The sequence below is a fragment of the Pinus tabuliformis genome, chromosome Q, assembly GCF_031772625.1.
Source record: "Pinus tabuliformis cultivar Carrire ecotype Pingquan chromosome Q, CPIR1, whole genome shotgun sequence".
In the NCBI taxonomy this organism is placed as follows: Eukaryota; Viridiplantae; Streptophyta; class Pinopsida; order Pinales; family Pinaceae; genus Pinus; species Pinus tabuliformis.
Window position 1 is genome coordinate 208,950,684 of NC_142296.1, and position 15,777 is coordinate 208,966,460.

General features: G+C 39.0%; 1 protein-coding gene and 1 pseudogene across 1 annotated transcript; both read left to right on the top strand.

The window, feature by feature from the left end:
- The first annotated feature begins 641 nt into the window (after positions 1-641).
- On the top strand, positions 642-3,595 carry LOC149218944 (pentatricopeptide repeat-containing protein At1g02060, chloroplastic-like). The gene has a single exon (XM_089384178.1). The coding sequence runs from the start codon at positions 1,073-1,075 to the stop codon at positions 3,242-3,244; it is 2,172 nt and encodes a 723-aa protein (XP_089240304.1). The 5' UTR covers positions 642-1,072; the 3' UTR covers positions 3,245-3,595.
- Positions 3,596-6,195: 2,600 nt separating this feature from the next.
- LOC149218945 (pentatricopeptide repeat-containing protein At1g02060, chloroplastic-like) lies at positions 6,196-7,973 on the top strand (annotated as a pseudogene).
- The last annotated feature ends 7,804 nt before the right edge of the window (positions 7,974-15,777 follow it).

The following is a 15,777-nucleotide window of genomic DNA, read 5'->3' on the forward strand; positions in this document are numbered from 1 at the left end:
GACTCAAAATACCAATCCAATCTTATAAACAAGTATTATTATTATCTAATTTTAAAGTTACGGCTAAGCCAAACACCAAATTGGTGTATGAGACCTCCTTGTTTTTGGGACAAGGGACACACCTTCATGTAGCGATTTGATTGCTAAGTTTACAAAAGCATATATACTCTACCCCCTCTCGTTTTGAACCTATAACCTCTTAAGAGAAGACACATACTCTTAAACATTAAACCCACTAAAATCACAATTTATTATTGTTATCCATCTAATTTACAAAACAACTTGCAACTCATAAAGAGTCAACAACTTTATAGTTTTTTACTTTACACTACATTACCACTCGTAAACAATCATCAACCTTGGTCTTTTTTTCCTTTCATTGCTCAAAGCTGGATTAATTTCCATCGAAAGATGGATGATCTCATTTATGTTGTTTTCTTGTGTTAAAAAAACGCTTTAATGTTATGTTGTTTTCTTCTTTGAAGAAACGCTTTACAACTCAATAACTCAATATAGAGTGGTTCCTATTAAATAATTAAATTATAAAATTAATAAAACATATAAAAATACATCTCTCGAAAAAGGACTAAGATAGATTTGATTTCACTCATATAAATATCAAGATCTATGAAGATCCTTCGTTTTTCGATTTCAGTATAGGAATTTAAGCGTAATTCGTAAGTGTAAGGTGTGTTTTCGTTAGATTCATATCATCTGATGGGAATCATTTTGGTCGAATTTCAACCAAAATTGGCTAGTGAAAAATGCGTTTGGAGTGCTTTTATTTCAGTACCTAACCCTTTTATATTAAATGAAATCAGAATGGTGCTGCTGGATCTTGTAGATGAATTTTTTTATTGATTTATGGCACAATTTGATACGAAATAATTTTGCAACGACGAAAACAGTTTGACGAAATTCGTGAATCTGGTGCTGAAGGCACGATATAAAATGAAATCAAAGACGGTGCCAAAGATGACAATGAATCTGGTAGACGACGATTTATAAGTGATGCCACAATTTGCTACCCATATAAATTTGCAGCGATGAAAACAATTTGACTAAGTTCGCGATGATGCTACTGAAGGGCTTGATCTCGTCAGAGATGGGACATTTTATCCCAGCTGTGGAGTTTGGCACCAGGAGCAGGTCTCTCTGTCTTATATCTTGCCGTAACAAACATAAGATAACAGCAGAAGAACCAGAATCAGAACCAGGTATGTCCAAAACCCCCCAAAACCCAGTTGAAGTTATATGCAGAATATTGGCTACAAAACCATGGACAGCTGAGGTAGAAAACCAGCTGAGTTCGGCAGCTACGAACCTAACGACGACTACGGTCACAGACGTTCTCTCCAATGCAAAAACTTCCCTGCAAGCCTACCGCTTCTTCAATTGGACCCGAATCAATGGATTCAAACACGACATTCAAACCTACTTTAAGATATTGGAAATATTAGGCCGTGGCAGGCACCTGAATTCAGCAAGAGCTCTGTTATTCGGAATGCCCGATAACGGAGTTGCATGGGAGGATTGTGTTTTCAATAGTTTGATCAGGAACTATGGAAGAGCAGGAGTGATTCAGCAGTCCATTGTAATTTTCAAGAAAATGAGAGAGCTTGGGGTTCCACCCACTGTTTTGACCTATAATAATCTTTTCACTGTGCTCTTGAAGAGAGGGAGAACTAACATGGCCAAGAAGTATTATACATCCATGGTGAGTGAGGGGGTTTTGCCTGATGTTTATACTTACAATATTCTCATCAGAGGATTTTGTCTGTCTTCCAAGGTGGATGTAGCTTTGGGGTTCTTTCAGGACATGAAAAAAAGCGAATGCAGCCCTGACATTGTCACATACAATACCCTTCTCGACGGGCTCTGCAAAAATGGCAGAATTCAGGATGCATATAAGCTTTGGAGAGGCATGAGTAAGACGAGTCCCGATCTTGTGCCCGATGTTGTGACCTATACCACGATGATTAGGGGTTTTTGCAAAAAAGACCGCGTCGACAAAGCGTTGATGTTTCTAAACGAGATGGTTAGCCGTGGTGTGAGTCCAAATGAGGTTACGTACAATACCATTATCCAGGCTCTCTGCGATGCAAATAAGTTGGAGGAGACGCATACGATTATTCAGAAGATGATTCAGGGTAACTTCAAGCCAGATATCTGTACTTATAATATATTGATGAGTGCTCAGTGCAATGCTGGGAATTTAGAAGAGGCTGCGGGCATTTTTTATAAGATGACAGAGTTAGGTGTTTGCGCCAATTCTGCAACTTATAGTGTTATGATTAGGAGCCTTTGCAGCAGAGGAGAGTTTGATAAGGCAGTTGAGCTCTTAGATGACTTGTTGCAGAAGGGTATTTTGCTCGAGGCTGGCAGTTGTGTACCCATAGTTGCTGCCTATAATCCTATGTTTGCACATCTATGCAGACATGGAAAAAGTGAAAAAGCAGAGAAGCTTTTTCGGCAGTTGCTTAAGCAAGGAATTCAGGATCCTTCAACATTCAAGACATTGATTCTTGGTCATTGCAAAGAGGGTACACCCGAGGCAGGTTTTGAACTCCTCAACATAATGCTATGGAGAAACTTTTCTCCGGATATAGATACTTATAATGCCCTTATGCAAAGCTTCTTGCAGAAAGGACAGCCAGCCAATGCAAGGGACACATTGGATAGGATGTTGGAACGTGGTCATTTACCCGCAGCATCTACTTTTCACATGTTGATTGACAGTCTTTTTCGGAATGGCAGAGTCCAAGCTGCGAGCAGGGTTATGAAAATCATGCTAGAGAAGGATGTGAGGCAAGATATTGATATTTCCACCAAGGTTTTAATTGCACTTATTTGCCAGGGCCTTGTTGAGGAAGCTTTTGAACGCATTGAATTATTGTATGAGAAAGGCTATCTTCCTGACATGGACAAACTCTTCAATGATCTTTGCCAAAAGCGCAAGTATCCTGAGGCCCAGAGACTGCTTGATTTTGTTTTGCAAAAGGATTGCTATTTAGATAGTGCATACTATAATACTGTCCTCGATGGCCTTTGTGTCAGTGGTAAAGCAATGGAGGCATTTTCCCTTTTCTATAGAATGACAGAAAAGGGTAGGAAGCCTGATCTCAGATGCTATGAAATGTTGGTTATCAGCCTCCAAGAGAAAGAAAAACTGAAAGAGGCTGAGTTTGTTTCAAGGAGACTGAAGAGCATTGATGGTGGAGGAGAAACAAGGGTAATGCGGTAATTGTACTCGGAGTTATATTTCTCATTATTTACTATGATTTGGAATAATGCCATTAAATACGTTTATAAGCAGAACTTATTGATGCTAACGCTCGAGGCATATGACCAGTGTAACATGCTTTCCCTTCCTAGTTGTCATTGGTACACGTTTAGGTTGCAGAAGCATTAAAGATGTTTCACAGTTTGTGAAGCGTTTGTGAAGCGATTGCTCTTTGCACTTCCGAAACAAAATATCCAGCTCATCACAAGTAACCTGTAATCAGGATTTTTTTTTTTCCCTTCTTGTTTGATCCTGGAGTAAATCCTTCCAATACTTGCTGCAAAGTTCAAACGTGCAAATCTCTTTTGTTTACATTCGGTATTCAAATTTCAGTTCATAATGATGGGACAAGCTTTTGGGAAAAGGTGTGTCTTGTTGATGTTAAATTCCACATGGCTTTGCTTCATTTATAAGATTTTTTTATTTTTATTTTTTTAGTGCTTCTTTCTATCAATATCTATGAAATGGTAGATAAATTTTATATAAGAAGGGCTGTGATAACAGTCAGCACAAACTAAATCTGATAGGCAAGAAAACCTAGCTAATCATACTTTGCCATGCATTGAAGGGTCTTTTCGTACTATACCTTCAAAGTCAAACATACATATATTAACACAATAACTACGGAAGCTGGCCAGAGAAAGGTGTCATATCAGATAACTGTCAGCACAAACTAAATCTGATAGGCAAGAAAACCTAGCTAGTCATACTTTGCCATGCATGCCATCAAAATTGAAGGGTCTTTTAGTACTATATCTTCAAAGTCAAACATACATATATTAACAAAATAACTAGGGAAGCTGGCCGGAGAAAGGTGTCATATCATATAACTGCTGGTATCATGCTTGCATCAGGAGGTGGTTTTTGTCCTCAGGCATTGCTCCCATCTATCAATTAGTAATAGGGTCCCATTCATTGCTTTGCTGGGGCTTTTCAGGGCACGTTGGTTTAGAGATGGCCAGAGGAATGGTTGGAGACTTGTCAAACTGGGGAACTTTTGTGGCCTAGAGCTAAGTCACATGGTTCAGGTTTGAGTTTGGGTTTGACAACGATTAAGTTAGATTTGGATTCGAATTTTCCGATAAGGTTAGGATGAGGTTTGTTTTATATATTTTTCAAATATATGTATATATATAATTTGGAATGAAATATAACATAAAAAATAAGAAATCACATCAATAAACACGTGAATAGGAATTTCAATTAATAAATATATGTGAACAAATGGTTACACTGACACACAGCCGACAAAGCAAGATGGAGAAATGCACTTATGGCAAAGGATTTCAGCTTGCCAAAATTTGATAATTGTGACATGGGTACTATTTTTTAATTTTTTTTTTAACAAATTTTAAAAAACCCTTAATCGAACCTAAAGTCAATCTTGATTTTTTTCTGATTAAATTTGTGACTCGGTTTGAATTGATTCGATTCGATTCGGTTTGACTTGGGGTTCATCTTTTACGTTCAGTGAACATGAACGAACCTAAATTTATTTTTCAGGTTCGGCGAACCATGTGACTTAGGCCTAGAGTAGAGGCCAGCTCCTTTGCTATTCTTGACATTCACAAATAGCTTGACCTACCCTGTGTCAAGGTGAACAACCATGAGAAGCTTCAGAGTGGGGTGAATGTGCTGGTGACTGATCATCTGGGGATACTCTGTTCACAGCACATGGCACCGTCGTCCAATAATCCATTAACTTGTACAAATGTGCCACTTCCAACTCCACGTTTGTGCTTGCACTTGAATATGTAGATATAGATGGGCACACCTTAGGAACTTGTCATGCAGGTAGATTCTGTGCAATGTTATGCATTGGTGAATGATCATTCATTTCTGGCTAAGTCACATGACACGATGACACAGGACATGGAGGACACAGAAATACAAGTGTCTGACACAAGACACGCCAACCCTGGAAACAGGATATGGAAGGCATTTTATATATATATGAATTACACATACAAAAATGAAATATTGACAGAGATTCATTTTTTTTAGCATTTAGAAGCTAAAACATTTATAATTTTGCATGATGATGATACAAATTCAATCACACAACTTTTGCTCTTGCGCTTACTGTCTCGCTAACACTGTTCTTTTCAGCATTTGAAGCTGTTCTTGCAGCCCCACTTCCAGCAGGTGGAGCAGTAGTAAACCCTAGAAAAAATGGACGAGGGACAACATCTATGGAGCCATTCCTCTGTTTCCTTTAACTTTTTCCAGCTGCCTTTGATGATTGAGCCATGATTTCTCCGAAATGAGAAAGACAATGGACTGCTGTAGGAAAAACTTGAAGACTGGTTGACAAATCCACTCGCCTACCACATGGAATCTCTTCTAACGCTGCACAATAACCCTCAGCTGCACTCCAAAACATCTCACACCTTCAACCTGTTGAGTGAAATGAGCTCAAGTGAAAGGGAAAACATGTTTTTATCGGCTGATGGCCTCTTTTACAGGGGACACGGTTAGGGCACATGTCTGACATGTGTTTTGCACGTCCTACGAGCAGGACATGTGCCAAACACATGTTGGACACATGTCATGCATCGGTGTCCTACATGTAGAATATGAGTCTTTTTTTTGGTCAGCTAACCCATGGGGATTTGAACCAGTGACCTATTGCAAGAAGTGCCTTAACAGTGCACCCATTCACTGTCAATCCAAAGCCCTGTGGGAATTCCATTGGAAATTCAAGAGAATGAAAGAGCTTGGGGTTCCACCCACTGGTTTGACCTATAATAATCTTTTCGCTGTGCTCTTGAAGAGAGGGAGAACTAACATGGCCAAGAAGTATTATACAACCATGGTGAGTGAGGGGATTTTGCCTGATGTTTATACTTACAATCTTCTCATCAGAGGATTTTGTCTGTCTTCCAAGGTGGATGTAGCTTTGTGGTTCTTTCAGGACATGAGAAAGGGAATGCAGCCCTGACATGGTCACATACAATGAGAACTTACAATCTTCTCATCAGAGGATTTTGTCTGTCTTCCAAGGTGGATGTAGCTTTGTGGTTCTTTCAGGACATGAGAAAGGGAATGCAGCCCTGACATGGTCACATACAATGCCCTTCTCGACGGGCTTAGCAAAAATGGCAGAGTTCAAGATGCATATAAGCTTTGGAGAGGCATGAGTAAGATGAGTCCCATTCTTGTGCCCAATGTTGTGACCTATACCACTATGATTAGGGGCTTCTGCAGAAAAGACCATGTTAACGAAGTGTCGAAGTTTCTAAATGAGACGGTTAGCCGTGGTGTGAGTCCAAATGAGGTTACGTACAATACCATTCTCCAGGTTCTTTGTGATGCAAATAAATTGGAGGAGATGCATAAGATTAATCAGGAGATGATTCAGTGTAACTTCAAGCCAGATATCTGTACTTATAATATATTGATGAGTGCTCAGTGCAATGCTGGTAATTTAGAAGAGGCTGCGCAGGTTTTTTATAAGATGAGAGAATTAGTGTTTGCACCAATTCTGCAACTTATAGTGTTATGATTAGGAGCCTTTGCAGCAGGAGAGATTGATAAAGCAGTTGAGCTCTTAGATGACCTGTTGCAGAAGGGTATTTTGCTCGAAGCTGGCAGTTGTGTACCAATAGTTGCAGCCTATAATCCTATGTTTACACGTCTCTGCAGACACGGAAAAAGTGAAAAAGCAGAGAAGCTTTTTTATCGGTTGCTTAAGCAAGGAATTCAGGATCCTTCAACCTTAAGACATGATTCTTGGTCATTGCAAAGGGGGTACACCAGAGGCAGTTTTTGAACTCCTCAACATAATGCTTTGGAGAAACTTTTCTCTAGATATAGATACTTATAATGCCCTTATGCAAAGGTTCTTGCAGAAAGGACAGCAAGCCAATGCAAGGAACACATTGGATAGGATTTTGGAACGTGGTCATTCACCTACGGAATCTACTTTCCAAATGTTGATTGACAGTCTTTTTGGGAATGTAAGAGTTCAAGCTGCAAGCAGGGTTATGAAAACCATGCTAGGGAATGATGTGAGGCAAGACATTGATATTTACGTCAAGGTTTTAAATGCACTTCTTTGCCAGGGCCTTGTTGAGCAAGCTTTTGAGCGCATTGAATTATTGTATGAGAAAGCCTATCTACCTGACATGGACAAACTCTTCCATTATCTTTGCCAAAAGCACAAGTATCCTGAGGCCCAGAGACTGCTTGATTTTGTTTTGCAAAAGGATTGCTATTTAGATGGTGCATACTATAATGCTATCCTTGATGGCCTTTGTGTCAGTGGTGAAGCAAAGGAGGCATTTTTCTTTTTTCATAAAACGACAGAAAAGGGTTGGAAGCCTGATCTCAGATGTGATGAAATGTTGGTTATCAGCCCCCAAGAGGAAGGAAATATGAAAGAGGCTGAGTTTGTTTCAATGAGACTGAAGAGCATTGATGGTGAAGGAGAAACAAGTGTGATGTGGTAACTGTACTCAGATTTATTATATTTCTCATTATTTATTATGATTTGGACCTTGTAATGCCATTAAATACGTTTATAAGCAGAACTTATGGATGCTAATGCTCGAGGGATATGACCAGTGTAACATGCTTTCCCTTCTTAGTTGTCATTGATACACATTTTAGATTGGAGAAGCATTAAAGATGTGTAACGAACAAGGTTCGTTATAGCAGGTTAAACACTCCAAAAGACTTGGAATATGTAGATCTCCATTGAAGATACAAGAATATATATTAAATGTATGAATGAGAATGATGTTACAAATGAGAGTGAGGGTCTGCTTATATATCCTAGGCAGGTGTCCCTTTATGAACGGTCATGTCCTTAGGGACATACCTCTTCATTAACTAATTACTAATTAATCATTATTTATAATGTGTTATTATTATTTATATTTACATTATTTATATCTATATTTTATTCATAACATTGCTTTCCTTTTCAAAAAGCTTTGTCCTCAAAGCTTATTGATGAAAAGGCTTGATCTCTTTTTCTGATTCGAATGTTTTTTCATGTCAAAACTGTTATCTTCGTTGATACCTGATGATAGGATCCTTTGAACGATGAGTAAAATTGTCGAATTGAGAAGGGATTTGGCTATCCTAAATCAATCTTCTGCAAAATCTTTGTTAATTTTAGAGAACAATGGTATGTTTTATGCTTTAGCACAATTTACTTCAATGTTCTTTATCAGCCCAAAGACAATTTCCAATTATATTAAGTAGCATTCACATTAACTTAAACACATTGATAGTAAATGCAAATAGAGCATAAAAACATGTGCAAAAGACAAGCCAAGACAAGAGGACGCAAGATGTGGTGGATGCTAGGGAAAAACCCCAATGTGGGGAAACCCTTTAATCAAATCTTCTTATTATTCTTCAATAGTTCAACACAGAGAGAGTACAAATATCAAATTAACTTGCCCAAAACAGATCTGTCAAAATCAGCAGTCAACAACAGTCAACTGCAGTGCTAACCAGAAAGTCAACGTTGGTCAAAGCAGCCCTAAAATGTCCTCCAAGCAGCTCGGTCAACAGTACATCAATTCAGCCTTCCAAGAGAGTCAAAATCAGCGCAAAATAGTTCAGTCAAACTAGTCAAAGGAGAGAGAAAACACAACTATAAATTCGGCTGTCAAATATGAAGTCAATGCTAAAGTCAACCTTGGTCAAACTGCCTCAAACTCGAAATCTGTGGCAATAAATGCTGCTTTCAAAAATTGGATTTCTTCCCTCAAAAACAAAGTCAATGCCGGTCAAAGGAGCCTTGGTCAACACTGGTCTATTTCCCTGAAATTCGGCCTGCAAATAGACCCAGAAATTCGTCCTCCTTTCACACGTGCGAAGTAGAGAAGGCTACATCCAAGCTGTACGAACCAATTAAGAGACGAGAGAGAGAGGTATTTGATGAGATGAGTGATGTCCAAATGAGGAGAGAAGTCACTCCTATTTATACATTTCGTTGAGGGTGAGTAAACAAATCTATTGGGCTTTTGAGCTTACATTTGGCTGACGCTGACATTGAGAATTTGTGCATGAGAGAGAATAAATTCAAAATTCCATTTCTATTTGTAAGAATGAAATGATCTTTATATCAAAATTGGACCTCTTGAAAAGAGAAATCCAATGCAATAATCATCTCCATCATATGATCTATCCTAAGGTGGAATTTGGCCCTAGTTGCCAATTTTAACAATCTTGCAATCACTGGATACTTCGTGTGAACTTTTATCACAAGATTGCATTGCACTAACATTAGTAGTCTTGGGAACAAAAATTTGTTTTTTTTTGATTTGAGTGATATAGATTCGTAGATTGATTGAAGAGCATATTCTTGTGATTCAGATGTAGATAAAGAGTTATTCTTATTTGACCTTCCTTTAACATGTGTGTTGTAATTTCCTGATTTTCTTTAGGTATTGATGTTGTTGAGTTGGCTACTGAATCATCACTTGGGGTTTCCATCATTTGAATTGCAACTTCTGAATATGTTTTCCCTTCAACTGGGTTGTCGTCTTCTTGAGTTCCAAGATTGACTGGCTCGGTATTTGTTCCTTTTTTTTCAACTTTGTGTGTTATGTCTGGAGAATTCGATACATCTTTTGTGTTGAGTTATTCTAGTTTATTTTCCAAGGATTTCTTGTCTTTTTTAAGTTTCTTAATTTGTGTCAATAACTTCTCATTGTGGTCCTTGAGGTGAGTAACTGCTTCATTTTTGTTAGCAACAACTTTGTCAACTTCCTTTTGCATATTCCATATCACTTTTTTACTTTCTCGAGAAATTATTTTTGAGATGTCTTGTATGTCTTCTTGTGTTACTGAATTCGGCTTCAATGTAACATCTTGTAGTGTTATTTTTTTTTTTCTTTTTGTATGAAAATGTCATGGAAGCCACTAAGTCAAAAATGAATTGAACGCCTCAAGATGTCAGTGCAACCATGATAGGAAGGAAATCAAAATCCACGATTCCATCTTTTCTTATCACATTTGAAATCTTCAACATGAACGTATACAATTGCTTGGTAGATTTTGGTGCCTCGTCCACTGTTATGCCTCACGCTGTTGCTAAAAGACTTAATGCAATGCCCGAGAAAACTGGAACTCGAATTATGCAACTGGACAGAACGAATGTGAAAGTAATTGGAGAATTGAAAGATGTGTTGATTCAGATGGCTGCCAAACCACAGTACACACAAGTCATTGACATAGTGGTAGTCGACATACCCGAGGCATATGGAATGCTTTTTAGTAAAGACTAGTCAACAAATTTGAATGGATATTTCTCAACTGATTGGTCCCATCTCTTGTTGCCTCAGAAAGGAAAAGTTGATATGTTGAGAGTTGATCGAGAGAGATACATGAAGTATGTAGTGACAGAACTAAATGACCCCAATGAACTTGTAATGTTTACCAACTTTATCTTTGGGAATTATAGTTTCGACGTTTGTGCCACGGAAACTTGTTTTGAAGAATTCCATGCAGAGACAGTTGAAGACACTGCCATAAACACCATTAGCCATGGAAGCCACTCTGTCAAAAATGAATCGAACGCCTCAAGATGTCAGTGCAGCCATGATAGGAAGGAAATCAAAATCCATGACTCCACCTTTCCTTATCACATTTGAAATCTTCAACATGAACGTATACAATTGCCTAGTAGATTCTGGTGCCTCGTCCACTTTTATGCCTCATGCTGTCGCTAAAAGACTTCATGCAATGCTCGAGAAAACTGGAACTTGAATTATGCAATTGGAAAATTGAAAGATGTTTTGATTCAGATGGCTGCCAAACCACAGTACACACAAGGCATTGACATAGTGGTAGTCGACACACCCGAGGCATATGGAATGTTTCTTAGTAGAGATTGGTCAACAAATTTGAATGGATATTTCTCAACTGATTGGTCCCATCTCTTGTTGCCTCAAAAAGGAAAAGGTGATATGCTGAGAGTTGATCGAGAGAGATACATGAAGTATGTAGTGACAGAACTAAACGACCCTAATGAACCTGTAATGTTTACGAACTCTATCCTTGAGAATTATAGTTTCGACGTTTGTGCCACATAAACTTGTTTTGGAGAATTCCATGCAGAGACAGTTGAAGAAACTGCCATAAATACACAGTTGGAAGCTCTCCCCGTAGTCCGACTGATGAGCTACCTTGTAATATGGTAGATGATAGGGCCAATTTTGTAAAAGGCAGTTCATTTGATATAACATCAGATTCTATGTTTTGGACACTCCATTTTGATGGCTCTAATTCCCTAGAAGGTGCAGGTGTTGGGAGCATTCTCATTGACCCGCAAGGGAACCAACATTTGATGGTCAGCCGGTTGGAGTTCGCGTGCACCAACAACACGGCAGAATACGAAGGCTTGCTACAGGGCTTGAAGAAAGCCATTGATATGAAGGTGATAAATCTTAAAGTTTTTGGTGACTCACAGATGATTGTGGACCAGGTAAGGAAAATGATACATTGCAATTCACCACACCTGGTAAGATACCAACATGAGGTATGGAGCTTAATTGACAGTTTTGATTATTTTAATATCATACACATATCTTGATGGCAAAACCAAAATGCTGATCTGATGGCTGGTATGGTTACAAAACTTTTGCCGCATCTTAGATTAAACAGGAATAAATATTGTGTTGAATTGATTTTTAGACCATCCGTACTTGATAACATCTCAAATTGGTAGGTATTCGAAGGTGACGAGCAAATCCTTGAGTTCCTGCATTGCGAGAAGACATTAAAAAAATGCACTCACTCATGAAAAAGAGCGTGACAGGCTTATGAATGAGAGTGAAGACGATGCAATATCTTTTATTGAGAAATTTATTATCAACAGGTTTGGCATTCTTGATGTTCTCATATTTGATAATGCTTCTTATTTTTCATCACTAAAATTGATTGAATTTGCTATCGACAAATCAATTCGCATTAGATATGCATCAAACTATTACCCCCAGGGAAATGGAGTTGTAGGGTCCTCAAATAAAAACCTCATCTGCATAATCCGTAAATCTGTCGTCGACAACCAGAGGAATTGGCACAACACTCTAACAAATGCCCTCTGGGCCGATAGTGTCACCCCAAAAGTAGCATTAGGAAACTCCCCATACTTCCTCGTCTATGGGCAGGAAGCCATCTTGCCTCTTAACATTACCCTTCCCTTTTTACAGCGCTCCCAAGCCTCGAGAGGGACCCCTTCAGCCTTCAAAAAGGGATCCACCAATTGGCGAGGTTGGAGGAATTGAGAGATAAAGCCAAAAATAAATTTAGAAATCACCAAATGATTGTAAAGAGATGGTTTGACCGTCATCTGGCAGGAGATAAAGATTACCAAGTAGGAGAGCTAGTCTTGAAATGAGACAAGCTAAGTGAGCCAAAAGGTAAGCACACGAAATACCAACACTTATCGCTGGGCCCGTTCCAAGTTGAAGAAAAAATCGGTCAGGGAACTTACAGATTGAAAACTTTACAGGGAGAAACTGAAAAACTCCCTGTTAATGGCCAACATCTTAAGAGATACTTCTAGTAGCCACCACATGGTGGTTACCTCTTGAGTAGGTTAGGATTCATTTTATTTTGCTGTTAGCTTAGTTACATTTTCATCCTGTCCTTTCCTATTTTACGCAAAGTTTATTTTCCTTTTGAATTTCAGTCCTTTTCAGCCAATTGATTTCGGTCCTTCAATCTTGTTTTCACCTTTATAACTCTCTTCAGATTGCCCTCATTCCCCACCTTCAGCTTTTTGCCTCCCTTAGTAACCTGCTGATGAGTTTGCCAATCCTAAATTCATCGTTACCTTGCAAATCAAGCAAACTTTCAATGAGCCTATGAGAACTGGAAAATCAGCGGTGAAATTCAAATCAGAGCCACTCATTGGCATCTGTTGGGAACTAGGTAGGATCTGTTGATAACCTGGATACCGGAGCATGTAGGGGCATCTTTATAAAACGAAAAATGTGTAACCACAGCTGGACTGGCATGGCGGAACGCTGCATTTTTAAAATCCCATCCAGACCTAGCCTATACTTGTCTATAAGGTTTATAGTCATTCTCCATTGGTTCCGTCCACCACACTAAAATTTCCAATATCTGTCATCTACAAGTAAACCTCCTCTCATGGGCTAAGCTCACTGTCATATATCCTGTGGCAAATTTAATTGTGCTCTAGTCCTTGTGCTTGAAACTGGAAGGACTTATGTAAAAGAAAATGAAATGTTGAGTCCTTGTGCCAATCTAGAAGGACAGGTTGTTTGGGAAGCCGGTTAGAGTAGGGACTGTTGCTGGACTCAGAGTACCGGTTGACATAGCAAGCCCAACCTTACTTAAGCGGTTTAAAAATATGGCATGATCCATGACTGCGCCCCATTCAATCACACGAAAGTATAGCACTAAAATTCTTACATAAAGTGTAGATAAACATATCTACATCAAGTTTGATGAGCGATAAAGAGCTGAGGTACACACCTAAATAGGTGTTGACAGACCGATGATGGCCCCGAAAGGATTTTGAAAGTAGAAAACAATTAAAGGAAGGTCAATAAATCCCATAATATGACAATTGGAGAATGTCTGTCAAAACCCTATTAGTAAGTAGAAGCTATTTGTCTTTATCCCGCCTAAAGCTATTAAATGCTGAAGTGGAACCCATGCCTATCCGTCTATATAGTTTGCATTTCAAGTTTATCTTAACACCCCGATGTTCTATTGATCTAGAGTTTATTTGGTAACATAGATAACTAGTTCACCCAGCGGTTCGCCATTTGTTGTGGCCACAACCACCACCCTATTAAAACCTGCTCTAGTAGTAAATTTGAATGCCCCCCCTAGAAGTTTGATCTTTCATTTCTCCAAATGATAACTCTCTGAATGTTCTAGTTTTATCCTAGGGATTTCAACTCTGTGCCGAGTCAAATCTTCAATTCTTAATGGTTAAGACCCCCTGAATAAATCTCTGTGGCATAACTGTCATCGGGACCTTTCTCAATTCTCATAAACATTCATGTTACTCTATGTCCGCACATATAACCAACCCCCATTCTTTACTATGGGTGTATATGGACTCAACCCTCAAAACCTTCTATCACGTCCTTTTTCTATATCAATGCTTTGATAATAGAAATATTATATAAATATACATAACTTACCCTTTTCACACTTCCCTGGTGTTTACATATCTCTCAATGCATGCCTTCATCGCTTATCGCAATCGCTTGTCCATGCCTCCATTGCATATCGCTTTTCGCATTGGCAAAGGCTAAAGGTCCATCTCCCATGAATAACTGCGATGCGATCAAGTCTCTGATCGCATCACATTTCGCAATCGGCGCTTATATAGGCCCAAGCTTCAAACATTTCGCGATATGGCAGACCCGCCAGGATCATTAACCGCAACATATATATTTTCGGGTCTGGCCTATTGCTTATTGCAATCGGCGGAACCCAAGGTTTGTACATAAGGCGCTCTGCGACATTGGCGGACCCGCCGAAATTATTAACCATAACGCATATACTTTTCGGGTCCGGCCTATCGCAAATCGCAATCGGTGGAACCCAAGGTTTATACATAAGGCGTGATGCGATATGGCAGACCCACTGGGACTATTAAGCACAACATATATATTTTTCGGGTCCACTTCCCCCAATCGCAAATCGCAATCGACAATCGGCGAAAGTAAAGCGACATGCGATATGTGAAGGGGCAATGAGCGGACCCGACAATCACTATAGACCCGAGTGCATAGTATTTGAAGTCCGGCCTTATGGTTCGGCTAAGGGTTTTCCCATGCATCCCGATATAGTGTTGCGGTCCGTGTTTTTAAAGGAAAATCTGATAAAATGTATAGTCCAAGTTCAGTGGCTTAATAATTACGATTGCTCTGCATTGTGAGATTAAATAGAAACTTTGACTGAAGACGAGGTTTGTTTGTGGGCATGCCTGTCATGTTCTCTCATAATCATAACTAATATGAACTATTTCTGTAGGTAAGCATCCAGAGAAGAAATGCGAGTTCGAGTGGACCCGATAATAGATAAATGCAATTTATATCAAGACGACACCTCTGCGCCACTGATGTCAATATTGCAAAGACATACTCTGCAAGAAAGGGATACGAACCGCCATAGTGCATAATGGAGGCACGCTCTATGTTCAGTGGAAGCACTCATGACAGCGTTGATCCATCAAGATGTCATTACCTCCAAATACAACTTAAAGCATGCCAGATGTGGGATGATGAGCGCAGTGTCTTCAATTTTCTTCAGGAAATGATAGGGAATAACGTCTGCCACCTATTTTTTCTTTCTTTCTTGATATATGAGCAAACTATAATGCTCATTTGAAATCTATTAAAGTATTTCCTAATTTCCTAAGTTCTCCATAAGTTTTCTCAGTGTTGTATTCATAATTTGTATATGTACATAAAACACAGATGTTGAGTTTTACGCCTTTTATGTGAAAAATTGTACTCCGAAAATCCCAAATTGATTATGCT

What these genes read in the sequence shown, in the direction of transcription:
- LOC149218944 (XM_089384178.1), top strand. Translation starts at nt 1,073, where the DNA reads ATGATGCTACTGAAGGGCTTGATCTCGTCAGAGATGGGACATTTTATC.